The sequence below is a fragment of the Ctenopharyngodon idella genome, chromosome 13, assembly GCF_019924925.1.
Source record: "Ctenopharyngodon idella isolate HZGC_01 chromosome 13, HZGC01, whole genome shotgun sequence".
NCBI lineage: Eukaryota > Metazoa > Chordata > Actinopteri > Cypriniformes > Xenocyprididae > Ctenopharyngodon > Ctenopharyngodon idella.
The window spans coordinates 25,788,897-25,810,332 of NC_067232.1; the positions used below are offsets into that span (position 1 = coordinate 25,788,897).

Here is a 21,436-nt window from a genome sequence, read left to right on the forward strand (position 1 = left end):
AGCCAAGACCCCCTGAGGTCCCACCAGAGCTCTTCAGCCGCTGTGCCAAAAACATCTCCGTCTTGAGGAAGATCCTGAGATCAATCAACTGCTGTCACGTGGAAAACCCACATTATATAGACAACTACTCCCGGTTAACCTTCCCACTGTCGTTCGTCTTCATCAATCTGCTCTACTGGACCTACTACCTGTACTTTTAACCAGCACTTCATGTTGAATCATTTCTGTGCGTTCTGTGTGTGTAAGTACGATAGTGTGCGTGTGTTTGTCTGAAAGACCAATATAGACTCGACAGAGAAGTTAAGATCTATCAACAGCATTTGTGCTATAGTAAATAAAATAGAGCATTTAAAAGCACAAATGTGAAGCTCATATTTTTGTTAAATTATACAGTAAATCCCTGTTATTGTTTGTGTTGTAAATCATTCTTGCAGTGGATCACTTTTCAAGGCGGATAAACTTACCAACATAATTTCTAAGTCGCTTTTTCTCTATGGAAAATGTCCTTCTGCTTATTGTGTGAAAGTTGGTGTGTTTACCAGCTTTGAAATGCCACAGATGCTGTTGACAGAGTTTAACTTGTATTGAACCCGATGAGTATGATGTAGATGTGTAATATATATGTAACATCCATATTGTCCTATTTATGAATCTCAATGATAGTAGCATCAGGTCGGACGTTTGCTGTGACTGATGGTGATTAAATCCTCTGAATAACTACAGATAAATTGAGGAAAATGCATGCAAGTTGATGTCATTAGTCATACTGGTTAGCATCAGATTACTGGAAGTCTCAGTTTGACTTGACGTGTGGAAGATGATGAACAGACTAGATCTTAAAGTCAACATGAAATCAAAATTGAATCAACTTTCCTCTCCCTTTGTGTGGGCTATTGGATAATGTTAATGTTAACCAGTGGTTAAATAGCTATTTAGCCATTGTTTTAGGCTGCTGTTGTAGCTAATGCAGCCTGAAATATTGCCAATAATTAACCGAGATTAAACAGAGATAAATCATTTAATGCTGGTGAATGTTAATGTAATAGAGGTTATAGCAATGATGGCAAATGATGGATTTTTACCAAGAAGCGTCACCGCTGGGATACGTGTAGATGCTCTGGGGAACATTTTAATATTTGAAGGTGTGTGAATGTGATTGTTGGAAACTGTCAGTGAATATCTTTCGTTTGTGTACATGTGTGTTGATCATCACTGGCTGTAAGTCGTTGCTGGATGGCTCGACCTGTCCAGAAGTCTAACAGAAATAGTATGATGCAGTAAAATGTTATTCAAAAAGGGCCTAACAAGTTGATGTCCTAAAGGTGTAGTTTGCCCAAAGAGAAAAACTCATTTACTCACCCTCAAGTCGTTCCAAATAGGAATTACTTTCTTTCGAATCTCAGTTTTGCAGTCATTTCAAATATGATATGAAATTGTTCAAAGTTATCTGGTCTTTAATAACTAGAGATGCACAATATATCGGCCACCATATCGGTATCGGCCGATATATGTTCATTTTTAACGTTATCGTTATCGGCCAAATAAGATAATCTGGCCGATTATATTAAAGCTGATAAAAAATGGATTATTTCCTTCAGCTGAGACGTTTCAGATGTGCACTGTTCGCCATGATGGTTGAATTGCTTGAAATATGATTGGAATCACTTCAAAAAGGAAAATATTTGACAGACTTGCGCTGCAGTAGACTACATAAAATTATAATGAGAACATTATAATTGTGTGTTTGGGACATGGCTTTTAATGGTGAGACTTCTGTTTTTGTTTTTTATAAAAATTTGGATGTAGATTTATTGGCCAATATATCGGTTATCGGCTTTCAAAAATAAAGAATTATCGGTTATCGGTGTCGGCCATATCGGTGCATCCCTAGATTACAAAAACATTATTGATACATCGTTCATGAAACTTTTTAGTTCATATAACATTTTTTAAATGTTACTATTTGTTTCGGAATGTTCAGAGAACATTTAAATGTAGCATTCCCATAATGTTTGAAGAATAAAATGGAATGTTCCCTGTACATTCGTATGACCAAGAAAAGTTTTTTAAACATTTAAAAAACTGGATGTTCAGAAATGACATTTTTATACATATATATATATTTTTTTTTTGGCTTCAGCCCGGCTCAATACATCTTGACTTGCAATATGTGAATTAAACACAAGCATGAATGAGATTTGAGAGCCGTTGGAGACATGAGGGTCAGTAAATGATGACAGAATTGTGATTTTTAGGTGAAGCAGACCGACTCTCTCTCCTTTAGTACATCACAGCTTTCTTTCACTTGTGTCCGACTTTTCCACACTGTAATACCTCCTCTCTCTGAACAGCGTGTCTTCCTCGTGTGTCTGTGGTCCTCGAGCATGAGTTACGGCAGAGTTGCAGTGTTGAGGGCAGACCGAAGCCATCGCACAGTTTATTGCTTCCATAAATCCTCCGGCCTCAGCCTCTTTCTTGCACATTACGGGATCGATGGATCGCAGGGGCTGTGTAAACTCTTTATGCGACTTGGCTTTAATGATTCATGTTTTGAACCAGAGGTGTTTGTGGACTCAGATATGGACCAGACCAAGTCATAATCACCAAAGGCCACGGACTGCATGTGGTGACTGATGCTAAACTATCTGGAATACATTAAATGTCTTTGGGACGTGCATTAAAGCTCTCGTCAGATGGATTGAGTGTCAATGGCCCATACTGTACTGGACTAAACACTTTGGGTTATGGTTATCTAAACTGATGTATTTTCTGAAACTGATGCTTGAATTTTGCTTTATTTAAAATAAGCACAGGCAGTGCAAACAAGCCACACTAACGCCCCCTTCGGACATGATCCAGGACTCTTTTCTAAGCTGTGGATGCTCACCTTTTCTTTGTGATTGAGTTTTTATTAGCATTTGATGTCATAATGGTCAGATGAATGAACGAATTTTCCTCTCTGGACCTCGTTTAGGGTTTTGAAAACTGGTTTTTCATTTAGGATTGCTGATGCTCTCAAATGGATCTGCTGTTTTCGTAAGCTATGGCTTTTAATCGGCTTCATTTAGATGTTTTGGGCGTTTGCCACTGGCATGCAGTCGGATCCTTCATTTCTCGCCGAATGCCTTCCGTTCAGAGTTTCAAACTACAAAGTGCTTGATTTTCAATTTAATGCATGTTTCTGTACCACTTTAGGGTAATATATTACATTAATATTGTCATATTTATGGGACTTTTTTGTGTTGATTCATAGGTTGTTTTTAATTTGGCAAGTTGAGAATTAATGCAATAACACCTTAGTTAATTATGCATATCAGAGTTATTATCGTTAAAACCATAAAACATTTTTAGTACTTGAAATAAAATAAACGTTAACTGAAATAAATTAATTGTAATTGTTTTATTTCAGCTAGTTAAGGCAGCATTTCACATTTTGATTTAGTTTAATGTGATGTACTAATATAAAAAAACAACAACTATATAGACATTTAAAAAATAATAAAAATGACAAAAATGTGCAACAAAATTACTAAAATATAAAATTAAAATTAAAAAAAAGAAAAGATTAAAATAAAAACAAATAATTAAAAAACTATAATAGTATTTTAATGAAGCTGATGCATATTCAGAATTCATCGAATTTTTCTTTAACGATTCCTGTTGTAAGACACGTTCATGAACCTTATTTAGATTTAATTAGCATCCTTGTAAAGTATAATTATATTTACACCAATATTAGAAAGCAGCTTAACACACTCCATGTGAAATCTTCATGTATTTATGAAAATAATTAATCTCTGGTCCAGTAAATAGGACGATGATGACAGTGCCAAACAAGTAAGCCAAAGAGTTCACAAGTCTAGAAATCCACCTAAAACAATATAAATTGTTTGTTTAGCTCTTCTATTCAAATTATAACCTGCAAACTGATGCATATTTGATCAATGTCCACATCTTCACCTATTTTCCCATCATTTATATAGTTCCATCATCACTTTATCGATCATAATGACATCCCAGTGAATTTCAGAGTGTTTTGGGATGCTGATCTCGCAGATACAGTCTGTTTGTGTTGCTGAAGCCCTCGAACATCCTGATGTTAATATGTGTGTATAATGTAACATTTGCATATAGACAACGGAGGGTAATAGAAAAGCGACTGTAAATACTGCATGTTTACTTGATGTTTACTTCATGATGCTAATAATGACACTACAAATTATAATTCAAATAAAAAAGACAAACAAGAATCCATGAGTGATATTTTTCTTCCTGAGCATTTTCTGCGGATCAATAGATGGAAGTTCAACATAAATCATTAAAGAACAACAACGCTGTTGAACGCTCTGTCACACGCTGAAGAAGATATTATCATGACAGCGCTATAATAAGCTCGTCATCATCATATTTTAATGTGTATTCGCTAACAAAACCCCAGATGGGTGAGAAAACAATAAACCCCTAAACTCATTTTGTGCGTCAATCACCGGTGGGCAGAGAATGTTTGTACTTTGTATAAATATACATGATTACACACTTAATTCCAACAAATAATTTGAATGTTTGTTCAAAGTGCTGTAGTTTCAAAGTTCTGCCATTGAGTTATAAGCCATTATCGGCTGGATTGTGATATGGTGAATATAATATATATATATATATATATATATATTTAAATATGGGCCATTCTACAGAATTGGTGCAAACTGCTGTCCCACAACCAAAAAACACATTTGAAAAACATTTAAGTATTCAAATTTTAGATGTTTACTATATCCTTCTATTATCTATTGAATCCCACAATAATATTTTAAATATCAGTGAGTTATTTTAATTTGATATTTTAAATATCAAATCATCATTAATCGGGTACTTTAAATTGGGAGGTGTCTGTCCCGAACCCTAACCCTTAAAATTCAACTTGTGAAAATTATATTGGAATAATTTTTGTTGTTCCAAAATTTTAGTACAGTTATGCAAATCACTAGTATTTTAATATGTTTTAGTAGTGTTTTAGAATGCGAGTTAAAATTGTGTAACATGATGTAGTCGCTACCAACACATTACTGTCACTACCGAAAATGTGCAGTCACAACCGAAACATGGGATGTTTTGTTAAAAATAAAGTATATTGAATTATCAGCTAAGATGTTATTATAGTGTTTGGTTCAGTGTATATTCAAACTAATGAATAATTCACTTTGAAATCAGTATGATAAACTTTATGCCTTTTACAAAGAAAAATTGGATTCAAAATACAACAAATCTCATAAATTACATTTGAAATATTGCTAAAATTGTAATTGTTATTGATTTACCGGTGAAAACTTTTTTTAAAAATAGCAAAAAATATATTTACAAGGTAGATGTAAACAAAATCTTAATAGGTCAATGTAACCCTTGTTATTAAATTATGTTTTATTGTGTTTCAGTAGTGGCAAATTTGGGGAGAGAAAAATATTCCAAAACTTGCTGAAAATACAATATGAGAATTAACTGCATAATTACTAGAAATGTGTACCTTGGATATTATACAATTTGCATACATTAAAAATTTGTGGAAAAAGATAATTTTTTTCCAAGACGTTTCCAACTCTGACTTTGAACCAATTCTGTAGAATGGCCTATATATATATATATATATATATATATATATATATGTGTGTGTGTGTGTGTGTTAATCTCAACATTTACTAATACATTTTTAAGATCAAAATTGTATTAGTTAATAAACAAAGGTTAATAAATGCTGTAAATATATATTGCTCATTGTTAGTTCATGTTCGTTAATGCATTATCTAATGAGACCTTATTGTAAAGTTTTACCGATAATCGTGTGTGTGTTTTGCTGTGTGTTTATCTGAGTGCAGAATGATTTGTTCAATTATGTCTCTCCTCAGATCATGGAGTATCAATATAATTTAATGGGATGTACATGACTGCAGCATCACTCATTATGCCTAATTAAACACTAACAAGATTGAATAACGATCCTGATAATGAGCATAAAACTTGATATTATGAGTATTGATGTCGTAATCACATTATAGACAAACGTCACCTGAAGAATCATTCCTCTACTGGATTTTAATTATGAATCTGTTGATGAGCATCACTGAGTTGGCTAAAGACAGATGATCTCGTTTACGGCGTTTGTGTTAATGTGACGTTCAGACGCTATTATTTGGATAGAAGTCTCATAATATGGATAGAAGCTCAGATCATTTGATGAGATCTTATTGGTGATTTTTCTTCCTGTTTTGTTCATGAATCATTATGTAACTCTCTCATATTGATGATAACAGGAGCTTCCTTAGTATTTTTGCCTTGTTTTCCAGTAACATTCTTACTGGAGAAGCAAAAATGACTTCAGATAACAAGTGTTATTTTCTGAAAAATGTATAAAAAAAAAATCTGCCAATGGTGTCAGAAAAACATAATTTTTTGCAGCTCATTTGTTATCTCTGGTTGATTCTTTCCGCTGCGGTACAAAATGAAAAGCAGCCAAAAGTGCCTAATCAAACACTGTGTTTCTGGAAGGCACTCGGGTCAGCAAATGAAATCAATAGACAATTAACCCCACTAACACAAAATTATTCCCCAGCCAGTCAGGCAGATTGAGCGTCTGTGTCCAGCAGGTGGCGCCGTTCACTCACAGTTCACTGTGCTGCAGTAAGATTATGATTCCTCAGGCTTCAGCCTAATGCGATTATGAAAGATGATTGTACACGCAGACGTCCACTGCAGTCACTCAGACCATGAGAAACGCGACTGAAAACATCTCTGAGCATTTTAAGCTGCTTACATTCCCAAACTCCATGTTTGAATTATTTGACACATCTGTGTGGACTAAAGCCGTATGCCGCAGGTCTGCACCGTCATCCTTGCTGTGGTGCTGTTTTATGTTTCTTTGTGGATCCTGCAGGACTTTGTGTAAATGATTTGTTGTTACAGGAAGCTTTCAGATCCTCTTCAAACAACCTGCACATCAGTGGTGTGCGGAGGTGTTTTAAAATGAGGAGGCAAAGTCCTCAAATTTTTTTATATACTGTATATCAAATGTCTGTTATTTTATGTCCGTTGTTCTTAATTTTCCTGGTTAAATGAACATTTTATATATATATATATATATATATATATTATGTGTGTGTGTGTTCAGCTTTTCTTTTTAATAGTCAACTGATTTTGTGCAGTCATCAAGCTTGTACACATTGGTCACAGACACAAAGATGTACCTTTAATTTCCCCAAGCTGATTGCTCTCTAAAACCCCCCACAGTCATCATGTTTTCAGGCCATTTTAAGTTTGATTTTGAGTGACATAAAGCGGTGAAATGGCTGAGTTGTTTACTTACTTTTTAATTAGTGTTCCCATTAATGGCATCGCCTCCAATCAGGCTGATAAGAACGCACTGGAAAACAAGAGGCGGGATTTATCGCGTGAACCAATCATATCCAACCATAATCGATCATATCCAAACAAAGCGCGACGGAGGCATTGCCTCCTCTCACGTGACTTTCCCCCATTCATTCTCAATTACCCCCCACTAAACCCACGGCACACATTAGGGTGTCTGTTTAAAGTCAATGGGGACAGTGGAGGCAAGCCTCCCGCTGTAACTTCACCTGCGGGTGTCGCTGTTGGACACTGTTACTATGCCGTATGAACTGCTGTAATGATCAGAAAGCAGCATCAGTGTCACTGCCGAACATGAATGCTTCACTGTGGATGGATTGATGATGATAATAATAATAACAATAATAATCCATCTACAGTGAAGCATTTGTGTTGTTGTTGTTGTTATTATTATTATTATTATTTGTAGTATTGGTATTAATGCTTTATACAGTCTTTTGATTGGTGCAGCTCCCAATCAAGATACATTTGCCTGAGAAGCAAAATTTATTTATGAAGGGCCCTATTTTAACGATCTAAGCGCATGGTCTAAAGCGCATGGCACAGGTGCACTTAGGGCGTGTCTGAATCCACTTTTGCTAGTTTAACGACGGAAAAAATGGTCGGCGCACCAGGTGCATGGTCCAAAAGTGTTGTACTTAGTCTCTCAATGAGTCAGGGGTGTGTTTTGGCTGTAATATGCAATAAACTAATCAGAGTCTCATCTCCCATTCCCTTTAAAAGCCAGGTGCGCTTGCTCCATGGCGGATTCGCTATTTACATGGTGGAATATAGACACCCTCAACCTGACGAGTTAGTTTAAATACATGTGTTTGTTGCCACGATTGGTCAAATAGTTAGCCAATTTCATTCGTCATTACTGCAAATAGGTAATTCTGATACATGCGATGACTATCCATTATGACATGTACAAACCCGATTCCAAAAAAGTTGGGACACTGTACAAATTGTGAATAAAAAAGAAATTCAATAATTTACAGATCTCATAAACTTATATTTTATTCACAATAGAATATAGATAACATATCAAATGTTGAAAGTGAGACATTTTGAAATGTCATGCCAAGTATTGGCTCATTTTGGATTTCACGAGAGCTACACATTCCAAAAAAGTTGGGACAGGTAGCAATAAGAGGCCGGAAAAGTTAAATGTACATATAAGGAACAGCTGGAGGACCAATTTGCAACTTATTAGGTCAATTGGTAACATGATTGGGTATAAAAAGAGCCTCTCAGAGTGGCAGTGTCTCTCAGAAGTCAAGATGGGCAGAGGATCACCAGTTCCCCCAATGCTGCGGCAAAAAATAGTGGAGCAATATCAGAAAATTTCTCAGAGAAAAATTGCAAAGAGTTTGAAGTTATCATCATCTACAGTGCATAATATCATCCAAAGATTCAGAGAATCTGGAACAATCTCTGTGCATAAGGGTCAAGGCCAGAAAACCATACTGGATGCCCGTGATCTTCGGGCCCTTAGACGGCACTGCATCACATACAGGAATGCTACTGTAATGGAAATCACAACATGGGCTCAGGAATACTTCCAGAAAACATTGTCGGTGAACACAATCCACCGTGCCATTCGCCGTTGCCGGCTAAAACTCTATAGGTCAAAAAAGAAGCCATATCTAAACATCATCCAGAAGCGCAGGCGTTTTCTCTGGGCCAAGGCTCATTTAAAATGGACTGTGGCAAAGTGGAAAACTGTTCTGTGGTCAGACGAATCAAAATTTGAAGTTCTTTTTGGAAAACTGGGACGCCATGTCATCCGGACTAAAGAGGACAAGGACAACCCAAGTTGTTATCAGCGCTCAGTTCAGAAGCCTGCATCTCTGATGGTATGGGGTTGCATGAGTGCATGTGGCATGGGCAGCTTACACATCTGGAAAGGCACCATCAATGCTGAAAGGTATATCCAAGTTCTAGAACAACATATGCTCCCATCCAGACGTCGTCTCTTTCAGGGAAGACCTTGCATTTTCCAACATGACAATGCCAGACCACATACTGCATCAATTACAACATCATGGCTGCGTAGAAGAAGGATCCGGGTACTGAAATGGCCAGCCTGCAGTCCAGATCTTTCACCCATAGAAAACATTTGGCGCATCATAAAGAGGAAGATGCGACAAAGAAGCCTGTATTAGACAAGAATGGGACAACATTCCTATTCCTAAACTTGAGCAACTTGTCTCCTCAGTCCCCAGACGTTTGCAGACTGTTATAAAAAGAAGATGGGATTCCACACAGTGGTAAACATGGCCTTGTCCCAACTTTTTTGAGATGTGTTGATGCCATGAAATTTAAAATCAACTTATTTTTCCCTTAAAATGATACATTTTCTCAGTTTAAACATTTGATATGTCATCTATGTTGTATTCTGAATAAAATATTGAAATTTGAAACTTCCACATCATTGCATTCCTTTTTTATTCACAATTTGTACAGTGTCCCAACTTTTTTGGAATCGGGTTTGTAGGCATTTTTATCTTTATGTACACAATAATAATCTTTTACATTGTAATCCTTTTATTTTTAATATTTGGCATGTTTGTGTGCTGCTGCGCGTCCCTGTGTGTGTAACAAGCAGAGTGTACGCACATTGTGCACCCGACTATAGGCTCATATTACTAACGCGCCCTTTAAATAAATAAAAAATACTGCGCCATTGACTTTAAACCAGGTCTTTGTTGGTCAACAGTGCAGTCGTTTTCAGTTGCCTCAAAATAGCAACACGCCAACAATGCACCTGAACACATCTCGTTTTCAGACCAGCATGCCCATGGGCGAACAGATGGGCGCGAGTGCATTTGCTATTTAAACAATGTGGTGCTGGACGTGAAAATGATAACTGCGTCAGGCTGAAACTAGCAAAAAACACTGGTGTTGCATTGCGCTGGGTGTATTATAGAGCCCTAAGTCTCGTTTTCTGTTAAAAATTATTAAAATTGAGTGAATTTATGCTTGAAACAAGAAAAAAATATCTGTCTGTGGGGTAAGAAAAATCATCTTGTTTTCCTTTAATTAATTTGAATATTGTTCTTAATATCTTCAGTAATTTTGCTTCTCCAATAAATGTATCTTGATTTAAGAACGTTTAGATATTTGCTCTGGAAAAGACAAAAAGAAAATACTATCAATGAATGACTTAGTTTTATATTGTACTGTTGTTTCTCATTTAATGATGTATTTCATGCTGTTTTTTTTCTTCTTTTTTTCTGATTTTCCCATATTTTTTTGCTTCAAATGAAAGATTCATCACAGAGCTGGTTGGTTTGTTCAAGGCTTACACGAATCTACCTGTGGAGAAAATGGTTTCAGAAGCCAGACCGCTGAAGAAGTGTGAGTAACTGTTGTGCTGTGGATGACGGTGATGAAGATTATCATGGGGTTTTGTGCGGTTGTGCCTAGAAGTCCTTAAAAAACTTTTCAATTAGAGTTCAGAGCATGAGAACACAGATACTGCTGTGATGCCTGTGGCTGTTTTCACTGATTCATTCATATATCTTTCATCTGTCTGATGAGTCATGAATGATGTCACACACACAGATGACCATGAACACTCAAACACACAGCAGACAGACTTGTATGAACACGTTGCAGCTTATTCTGGCCAATAAGCACAGACTTGACCTGTAAAGTGTCCATTCACAGTGCATTATGTTATGAATTTTATGCAAGACTTAGGATTTAGAAACCCAAGCATTGATATTTTTGATGCAAACTTAACTTTGTCTTTAGGAAGCATTTAGTTATTTTGTTTAAATTTGCATCGGGGTAAAATTTGGAAAAATTAGCAAAATTGAACGCTGGTTGTTTAGGGTTGCAAAAATTCACTACTAGTTAAGTTAAAACACAACAGCGCACAAATGCATTTGATAGATATTTTAACCAGTCATAAAAAAGTTTAGAAATTGCAAGTTTAGAAATTGCACTATTTGACACATATTATATATTTTTTTACAGTGAAATGTGTATTTGTATATATGTGTAAAGTGTATCAACTATTTTATATGCTGTAAAAATATTTATTTCAACATATTTTATGTATAATGTAGTAATTTTATTTATAATGTAGGCTGCATGTTGCTCAAATGACTTCAGAAGAAATATGGGCGACTGCTGTGATACTTTAATGATGCTTTTTTTGTCTTTATCAGAGCTTAAAGGCCTCAGTCTCCATTCACTTCCATTGTTTGGAGAAGAAGAACACTTGAGACATTATTCAAAGCATCTTCTTTTGTGTTCCACAGAAGAAATTAAGTCATACATGTTTGGAACGACATGAGGGTAAGTTTCATTTTTGGGTCAACTATCCCTTTAACAGTAAACTAGTTTAGTGCCATAATAAGCAATTTGCCTTTATGATATTTCAGACTGTCAAGTCAAGTCAAGTCACCTTTATTTATATAGCGCTTTTTACAATGTAGATTGTGTCAAAGCAGCTTTACATTGATAACTGGTACATTGTTTGGCTGCACAGCAGCTCTTAAAGAATAGTGTCAATGCAGGCAGATCAAAGCACTGTTGAAATCAAATGTCAAGTCAAGTGTCCCCAACTAAGCAAGCCAGAGGCGACAGCGGCAAGGAACCCAAACTCCATCAGGTGACATTAGGTGGCAGACAAGTGGCAAATTGGTGTTAAAATGGAGAAAAAAACCTTGGGAGAAACCAGGCTTAGTCGGGGTGCCAGTTCTCCTCTGGCCAACAGTGCTTTGATACAATTCAGGTTGCTATCATAAGTCCAATAGGATCGCAACATTAAAAGTATTTATTTCAGTTCCATCCAATTTAGGATCGTATTCATCACGCCGGTATGGACGGTTGTTGAGGAACTGTGTCGTGGCTGTCGTGTCGATGAGGCCCTCACAGTGGATGATCTAGTTGACTCAATCTCTGCTGATACGTCAGGGCTGCGTTGTGGTCGCAGCCCAGACTGTGTAAAACTGTGACCTTTCGTTGACCTCTCACGCTGCCAGCTTTGACCTCTCGTGGATATTCTGCTACAGTAGAGCTAATAGTTGCATGATCAGAGTTATGTCTATTAAACAATTGATACTTTTGATGGTACTTTTATTATTTTGGACAGACAGAAATTCTGAAAGTCCTCTCATGCTAACCAAGGCTGCAATTATTTGATAAAAAATATTTGAAATATTCACAATTAATTAATTGTGAAATATTAATTTATTACAAATTAAAATAGCTGTTTTCTATGTGAATATACTGTAAACTGTAATTTATTCCTGTGATGGCAAAGCTGAATTTTCAGCATCATTACTGCAGTCTTCAGTGTCACATGATCCTTCAGAAATCATTCTAATATGCTGATTTGCTGCTCAAGAAACATTTCTGATTATTATCAGTGTTGAAAACAAAAATTCTAATCTTTTGCTACACATACAGTATTCTGAGTTCAGAGTTTCATATATTTTAGATATTTCTGCTCCTAAACATCATGCAAAAACAACATGAACTGTGATTGGTCACTTTAAAAACTCCTCCTGTATAAATGGGCAGTCATTAAAAAAGTCATTAAAGATTCCGATTCAGGTCTTTCACACACATGAACACGGAATGATTGTGATAATATTCAGTGCTGGAGGCACAACAACAGCTCTGAAGTCATTAGACGGCGGTGAACATCAGATTTAGTTAGAGATGCTCGGAGCACATTTGAATTCATAGCGGGTCTGAAGATGCTTAATGGATATGTGTTTACTCTTCCGTCTGGAATGATCGGAACATCCAGTAATTCATGAAGTGGAAGCTCCGCATGAGTATTTTAAACGTGATTGAAGAAACCAGACAGACAAATTAAATATTTATATATGAAGGCAAACTGATGTTTGGAGCATTATGGTATGGGTTATCAGCACTTGCTCATGTTGTGTAAACCACAAACAAATGCACACATGAACATACACAAACAGACTGTTCCAAAACCCAGTGAGCTTCCTACATAGACAGCATTTTAAGGCATAGTATGTGTTCATAATGTTAAGTTAAAATGCATTGTGACAAGTTCAGTGAAACTGAGTTGTCTATATATATATATATATATATATATATATATATATATATATATATATATATATATGGATCAGTAAAATCTTCTGCTCGCCAAGGCTGTATTTATTTAATAAAAAATAAAGTAAAAAAATATGAAATATTATTGCAATTTAAAATAGCTGTCTTCTATGTGAATATATAGTAAAATGTAATTTATTTCTGTGATCAAAGCTGAATTTTCAGCATCATTACTCCAGTCTTCAGAGTCACATGATCCTTCAGAAATCATTCTAATATGCTGTTTTGCTGCTCAAGAATCATTTCTGATTATTATCAGTGTTGAAAATGTTGCTGCAGATTTTTGTGGAATTCTTTGATGTATAGAAAGTTGAAAAGAACAGCATTTATTTGAAATAGAATCTTTTGTAACATTATAAATGTCTTTACTGTCACTTTTGATTAATTTAATGCATCCTGATGAATATAAGTATTAATTTCTACCAAAAAAAAAAAAAAAAAATCTTACCCCAAACTTTTTAACAGTAGTGTAGGTTTCATTAAATACAAAAAAAGTATATGCTATGGGCTATTTCACCCATCATGTGTTTTAGTTTAGCAACATAACATCAAACTCATACTGAAATCAGTTTCCACTACTCTTCAGGTGTTGAACACTATAAGCTGCTATCTATGTGTAGAGCATGCTGCATTGAAAGGATGCTCCCTATGTAGGCAGCCCCACAAGTTTTGGAACAGACCCATACAACATTTTAGTCCACTTTTTTCATCCAAGGCTTTTGTCTGTTCTTTTTGTAAAAGTGAAAACAGGCCCCAAACGCTCAGGAGAGAAGCACTCTGACAGAGTGCACATCTCCTGATAAAAATATCCCAGCATGCAGTGTTTGTATACGGCTGTGACCCCAATGAAGAATGACAGTGCACTAAAAGCCCATGCACACGAATCTAAACCCGAGCTCTAAATATAAACACGTTTACGGTTCATGAAAGTGTCAGCGAATGGTGCGAATGTACAACACCTCATGCAATAAATGTGCATGTGCAACACAAACAAGATTCTAGTGAGTAATTCATCTGTCCACACTGAAATACAGTCAATCAGAGCATGTGATGATATATTACTGCATATCAGGGTTGCCAGCTTTGGCTTCCTGGCTGGAATGAGATTTTGATGACATTCATTTTTATTTTCATCTTAATACTTAATTATTAAGGTTAATATTGTATAAGATACAATTTTTAGAAACAGCTCAGCTAACAGGGAATGTTCTCAGAATGTTCTGGAAAGGTTCTCTCAAGGTTATGAACATTCCATTAACATTAATAAACCATTCTTTCAAAGTTACCTGGTATTTAATAATGTTTTCTAAAAGTTAACACAAAAATGTTATTTAAACATCATTCATGGAACAAAAGTGGCATCAACATTCTACTTGTTTCAGAACGTTCACAGAACATTCAAAAGTAACATTCCCATAATGTTTGAAGAATGGAATGTTCCCTTAACCGTCGTACGACCAAGAAAATTTTTTATTAAAACATTTAATAAACTTGAGGGGTACCAGCAAGTCATATTTAAATATATATATTATATATATATAGAGAGAGAGAGAGAGAGAGATTTAGTATGGTGGCCTGAGAGCGTGAGTGTTGGAAATGCCGTTCTGTGCAGATTTTGTGAGTGTGAAATGATGCAGAAATAGAAACTAATGCTATTTTTAAATGGCCTACTTTAGACTTTGTAACTAGTGCATGACATCCAGCCAAACACTGACCCTTCAGCTATATCCATTCTTTTTAATTCTGACATTGAGCTGGTGTTCAGGACTTTAACTGTTGCACTGAGCGTTGCATTATTTTAGTGAGGCGATTATCCTTCATATGTGCCTGACTCTTGACCGGCGTACTGCAGCTGCCCTGAGCTCAAACCGTCTGCAGCGTCAGGTCAATATTCACCAGACACACGGCTAAACTGCTTCAGTGAGAGAGGGAGAGGAAACGGAGGCCGTTTAATTTTTAAGTTTGACGAAAGAATTGAGCAGAACAGACTCGACCTGCTGATTCACTGATTCTCACCCTTTCTGTCTCTTCTAATTCAATCTGATGGCTTCTTCTTCTTTATAGCTACTTTAAAACCAATAACTTTTTCTGCACTGCAAACAAATAGCATTGCAATATGCAGACTTTTTGCTAAATGTTTTTTTTTTGTCCTATATCAAAGGCTGATTTCATGCTATAGTGAATCAATTTGTTTGGATGGTTCTTTTAAGTGAATCAATTCCTTAAAGGATTCACCTTTTCAAGTTCCTGTGCAGTATTGTACATTTACATTTGTTCATTTACCAGATGCATTTATCCAAAGTGACTTACAAATGAGTAACACAAGCAGTTCTCGAGCAGTGCTAGCAATCTAAAGTTTCAAACATTGTCCATAGTACAAGCTATATATATATATAACTAAAACAGTATAGCTCATGGTAAAACGAGTCATGGTGGTTTACTCTGCTGTGTTGGTATGAAATAAGGATGATATTTTTCATTTTCAATCTTTGTGTATACGTCAGAAGTGTGTGATGTTGACACAGCTGCATCTCAGTCCATGTACGTCTGTAAAGACCCACCGTGGCTTCTGACCCAAACCATGACTCAGTTTCCCAGAGAGAGAGAGAGAACTGGACTGAGACATCGGTCATTACAGTTTAACCAGTTCAATCCCATTTCATTGCAGTTTCAATCATAATACAGTATATATAAGATTCAGTCTCCATCTCTGAAATGAAGCAGTGCACAACAACACAAGACACATTGTAATTTTGTTCATTATTGTTTGTTTTGCTGTTTTTAATATGACAAAATTTCCACATTTTTGTCTCTACAGGTAAACATCCAAAGTGAACATACTGTGTGAAGGTAAATTTTCCATCACACAGATTTGTAAGGTTGTATGTATGTGTTTTTATTTCAATCATTTGCTTCACTTACAGCAGTGAGGATCAGACTAAATTTACATTTATTCATTTATCAGATGCTTTTGTCCACCAAAGTGAGAAGAATAATACAATCTGAAACAATTAATCTAAGGAAGACAGCAATACAAGCAGAATATGCTGAAAAATAATAAATAATAATGTTATTTTTTCGTTCTGTCTATAAACCCTGTATTATATTGCAGTTCCTAATGAAGTTACCATCCAACTTAAAAGTACTTTACATTTATTTACTCTCCAAAGCCATTCTTATTTTATTTGGCATTGGTTGAGTGTTAATTTTGGACCCTTCCTGTAGCTATAGAGTCAGGTGCTTTACGCTGGTGGTCCCACATCCCACAACGCAGGTGCCTTTCAGCACAAACTCACACTGCAGCTGCTCACAGGAATACGGAGGTTCCTCTTTCCTCTGGTTCAGTCACACACACATCTGTTTGCTTTGCACATTTCTTCCACACCCTCACTTGTTTTTATTCTCTTTTACACACCCTGTTTATTACAATCTCCTCCAGTGCCTCTGCATTAATGTGTGTGTGTGTTCGACCCCAGGTTTTTTCAGGGTTGTAGTAGCAGCAGTTGCATTGTGGGATTGCGTGCCCTTGCCATTGGGCCGGCTCTGATCAGGCCTTTACTGTGGTCAGGGAAGGTTCTGAGGGACTCTTGTGGTCCTGATCCAGTCAAAGACTCCAGCCGGAGCAGATGTGTGATGGGAAAACAGCAAACACAAACACACCAAACTATGACCCAGATCAACCAACAGAGCTATAATGACGTGTGTATGGTTTGGAATGATAAAACAATAGATCTAGTAGAGAAAATGAAGGAAATTATTAGCGTCTTAGAATTATTAGTGGAACATGCACTGAAAAAATTGAGTGTAGAAGCAATTGCTAGTAAATTTCACTAATATTTACAAAGAAATTGAAGGAAAAACATTGAATTAAATGTGACATTTTGGAAGTAAAATGTAAAATGTACTTCTACGTCAATAATCTTTGCCTTATTTACAACTTTGAAAAAATCATTTTTAACGTGTTCACTTAACGTGATGAACTAAAGTCTTAGTTTAGTTAACAAGTTCGGTTCTATATGTCATGCTGAATTTTACATAAATCACTAGCAAATGCTATTTATCATGTGAAAACAGTTTTATTATTTTTTTAACCCAGTGTTTCCCAAACTGTGAGGAAACTTTAGAGGGTTTGAGAGCTGATAAAAGGCTATTAATTAAATAAATCAATATTAATTACATTAAACTGATTTAAAATTAGTTAAAAATAATGTTTTTAAAATAAAAATAATCAAAATAAAACATTACAAAAAGATTCAATATTTTAATTGTTTACCTGCTTGTCATGTGACCATTAACCAACATCAGAGAACCGTGACCGTGCGAACGTGTTGTTAAATTTTTGAAATATTAATTTAAAATCTCAGGTTGACTTCAAGATAATATTTTAGCTCAAAGGGATTTGGATAACAAAAAAGTTTGCGAGTCGCTGTTTCAACCAGTCACGCCGTTGCAAATTTGTGCAGTTTTGAGAGTATTTTTTCTTCAGTGAATAACTTAAATCATATGGACCACTGTTATTATACTTCTGTGGTGCTTATGTACATTTTGGAGCTCAACACCATCTGTATTCACTTTTATTGTATGGAAAATTGTGCTGAACATCTGTTGTTTTCACAGGACAAGGAAAATCATACAGTTTCTACACTGAACAAAGGACGTCTCTTCACCATGATGGTCATGTGCTGGGAAAGCTGGAGACCAGAACGCTGTAATACTCTGTGAAACTCACACATCTGACAATATGAGGCTTCAACCGATGTGCCCTCTTAATAGAGACGCCGTCTCGCCCTCCTAACCTTCAGACAGCTGCGTAACATGGCATGAAATCTCCTTCATGGGAGAACTCCACATGGACCCTCCATCCAGACAACATCTAATTATCCCAGCCGGATCTAAGCGAGTTACGGCGGCCCTGGCCGCTCCCGCTGAAGGCTCGTGTCGAACAGGTCAGAATCCACTGCAGTTTCCCCGAGGGGAGAATAAGACAACAGCTCTCGTTATTCGAGCGGCTGTAAATTGTGCTGTTGAACCTCCTGATGTGAAGCTTCTGCCTCCGTTAAATCACATCAGAACTGTAGCTGACTTCAGTGAAGAGCATCACTGCACCAAAACAAGGGTTTCTTTGCAAGATAGAAATGGGTTAAAAAGAAAATCTTAAAGTCGCAATTTGTAGGCATCACCCTGGTTCCCTCGACACACACCCGATAGGATTATTCCTATTGTTTTTTTCATTTTTTAATAATAATAACAATAATAATAATAATAATTATTATTATTATTATTATTTACTGATATAATATTAATCATGTAATATATAATAAAATAATTTAATAAATATAAATTATATATAATATGTCAAATATTATTATTATTATTATTATTTACTAATATATGAATAATGTAATAATATAATGCATAAGTTTTAAAACAAAACATACTGTATATATACTAAATTATTATATATAATATGTCAAATATTATTAATATTAACTAATATAATATGAATAATGTAATAATATAATGCATGTTTTAAAATGAAACATACTGTATATACTAAATTATTATATATAATATGTCAAATATTATTATTATTATTTACTAATATAATATGAATAATGTAATAATATAATGCATACGTTTTAAAACGAAACATACTGTATATACTAAATTATTATATATGTCAAATATTATTATTATTTACTAATATAATATGAATAATGTAATAATATAATGCATAAGTTTTAAAATGAAACAAACTGTATATACTAAATTATTATATATGTCAAATATTATTATTTACTAATATAATATGAATAATATAATAATATAATGCATAAGTTTTAAAACGAAACATACTGTATATACTAAATTATATATAATATGTCAAATATTATTATTATTTACTAATATAATATGAATAATGTAATTATATAATGCATAATAGTTTTAACATTTTAAACAAAGAAACACAGTGAGAACCAAAAATTATAGATGCTATATATATATATATATATAGTGAGAACCAATAAATTTAGGTCATGATTTAATATATAAAATATTATTTGTTATATATTTTTATTATTTAATCATATAATATTATAACATAATTTAATAACCAGTGTTGAGGAAAGTTACTTTTAAAAGTAAACTAAGTGCATTACTTAGTTACTTTTTATGAAAAGTAATTACATTACTTTTGTGTTACTTTTTCCTCAAAAACAGACCAAAAAAACTACAAAAAAGTTCTGTTTCTGGGAAATGTGAGGCCTTATCACACCAAATGTAAAATGAATAAGCCTCAGGCTGAAGAAAATCCAAATTCACGCCTGTACAGTAGAGGGCGCCGCTTTAAACAAACCTTTCAGATGTGTACTTTACTCATTACTTGAAAAAAGTAATCTGATTTCAGAAATCGCAATAATATAACGTGCATTTACAAAGAAGATTTTAAAGTGCGTGCATGAAGACTAAAGTCTGGTTCTCATGGAGTCTGTCCTGTTGGTTACAGTGTTCATGAGGAGCCAAACCACAGTTTTTGGTGAGGTTTAGTAGCTGGCGGTCTGTAGACCCGCCCTGGTACCAGAACCATGTGAATGAGGAGCGGACAGCACACCAAAACAGATCCTGGATCAGATGCAGCTGGTGCCCACATCCTCACAATGACATTTACAGCCTTCTTGAGTGAAAACACTCACTCTGTCTTTCTTTTTCCTACCTTGTTCTTATTTCATTTTTAATTATGAGCCCATTTATTGATTGTGAAATTAGTTTGGCTGTAGGAATAGTTCCTCACTGCTGTGTTCTTCATCAGTGTTCTTGATATTTCAGGAAGAGACAGTGTCTTGTATGTCCCACTGCCCATCTGCCCTGAACACGTGTTCATGTGCACCTGCCAGCACCTGTAACGCATGTCCTGCTGATTCAGAGTCAGAGCAGTCAGGAACAAGTGCACTCATTAGGTCAGACGGGACTCCTGACGTGTCGGGACGCCCTCCAGAGCATTTGAACAGCTCTTGAACACCTGATGGCTCACCTGTGCAGAGGACACGGCTGTTTACTTGTTTGTTTGCTGTGAATGCTTCCTAATTATACCATAATGAGGGTTTATAATTGTCACACATCTTTTTTTCTTATCCAGCAAAGTTCAAGATAAGAATTTGATGCGTGTTTAGTACAGAAGATTGGGGGCAATGGTGACTTTTTTTCTCATTTTCTCACATACAATGTATTTCTGGTCACTGTTTGACTGAAACTATGTATTGTTGCAGATCCAGATGAAGATATTTACTTGCCAAGGCCATTTTTTGTCAGTTTTCTTTCTTGAGAACTGTTCATTTTGACCCTGGATTCAGGTAACAGTTTCGTATCTCATAATGTTGAATTACCTTCAAGACACAAAACTTCAACTTCTGAAATGTGAACCTCCACCTGTGTTTAATCTGAGACACTGACTCAGTCTGTAATTCTCCATCCGTTTATTTATCGCTCTGGTGTTTAGGGAGGTTTGAATGCTCTTTCTTTACCACTGAGAAAATATTTACTCAGTATCAAGAGGCTGCTGAAGATCTCTGCTTCTCATTACAGGAGAGACGGACTGCATCTGTGCGCCTGCTTTTTACTCTCCGTTTAAAGATTCATCATTTCAGATGATGATGTCAGAGCAGCGTGGCTCGGTCTCACGAGGGAAGATTCTCACGTTCCAGCGCCGAGGTGAAGCTACATCTGTCTAAACATCTCCAGGCAGAAACCTGAAAGGAACGCAAAACCCAACCATGTTTTTTATTGCTTGCCTTTCCCCAGAGAAAGAAAAAGGGAGAGATCATGAGGAATTGTCAGTGGTTGAGGGGAAAAGAGCTGCCTCATGTTTGGCTGTCATGCAGTGAAATATGAGAGACTCTGGGTTGGTCAGCCGGTCAGGAAGCGCCTCGCTTCA

General features: G+C 35.6%; 1 protein-coding gene and 1 long non-coding RNA gene across 3 annotated transcripts in view; both read left to right on the top strand.

Moving 5' to 3' along the window:
* The window catches only part of LOC127525420 (gamma-aminobutyric acid receptor subunit pi), a 50,601-nt gene extending 46,351 nt beyond the window's left edge, over positions 1-4,250 (top strand). Inside the window, 1 exon segment of the mRNA XM_051917957.1 lies at positions 2-4,250. Coding sequence (XP_051773917.1) covers positions 2-200 — 199 coding nt within the window. The 3' untranslated portion in view covers positions 201-4,250.
* A 6,178-nt stretch (positions 4,251-10,428) lies between these two features.
* Positions 10,429-21,213, top strand: LOC127525426 (uncharacterized). Of its 2 annotated transcripts, XR_007933335.1 has the most exons (7): positions 10,429-10,755; positions 11,574-11,703; positions 16,322-17,202; positions 18,121-18,449; positions 20,012-20,696; positions 20,772-20,855; positions 21,088-21,213. It is a non-coding gene; the product is annotated as an uncharacterized LOC127525426 (long non-coding RNA). The 2 variants fall into 2 exon arrangements; XR_007933334.1 differs by having other exon boundaries at positions 20,012-21,213.
* Positions 21,214-21,436: the final 223 nt, after the last annotated feature.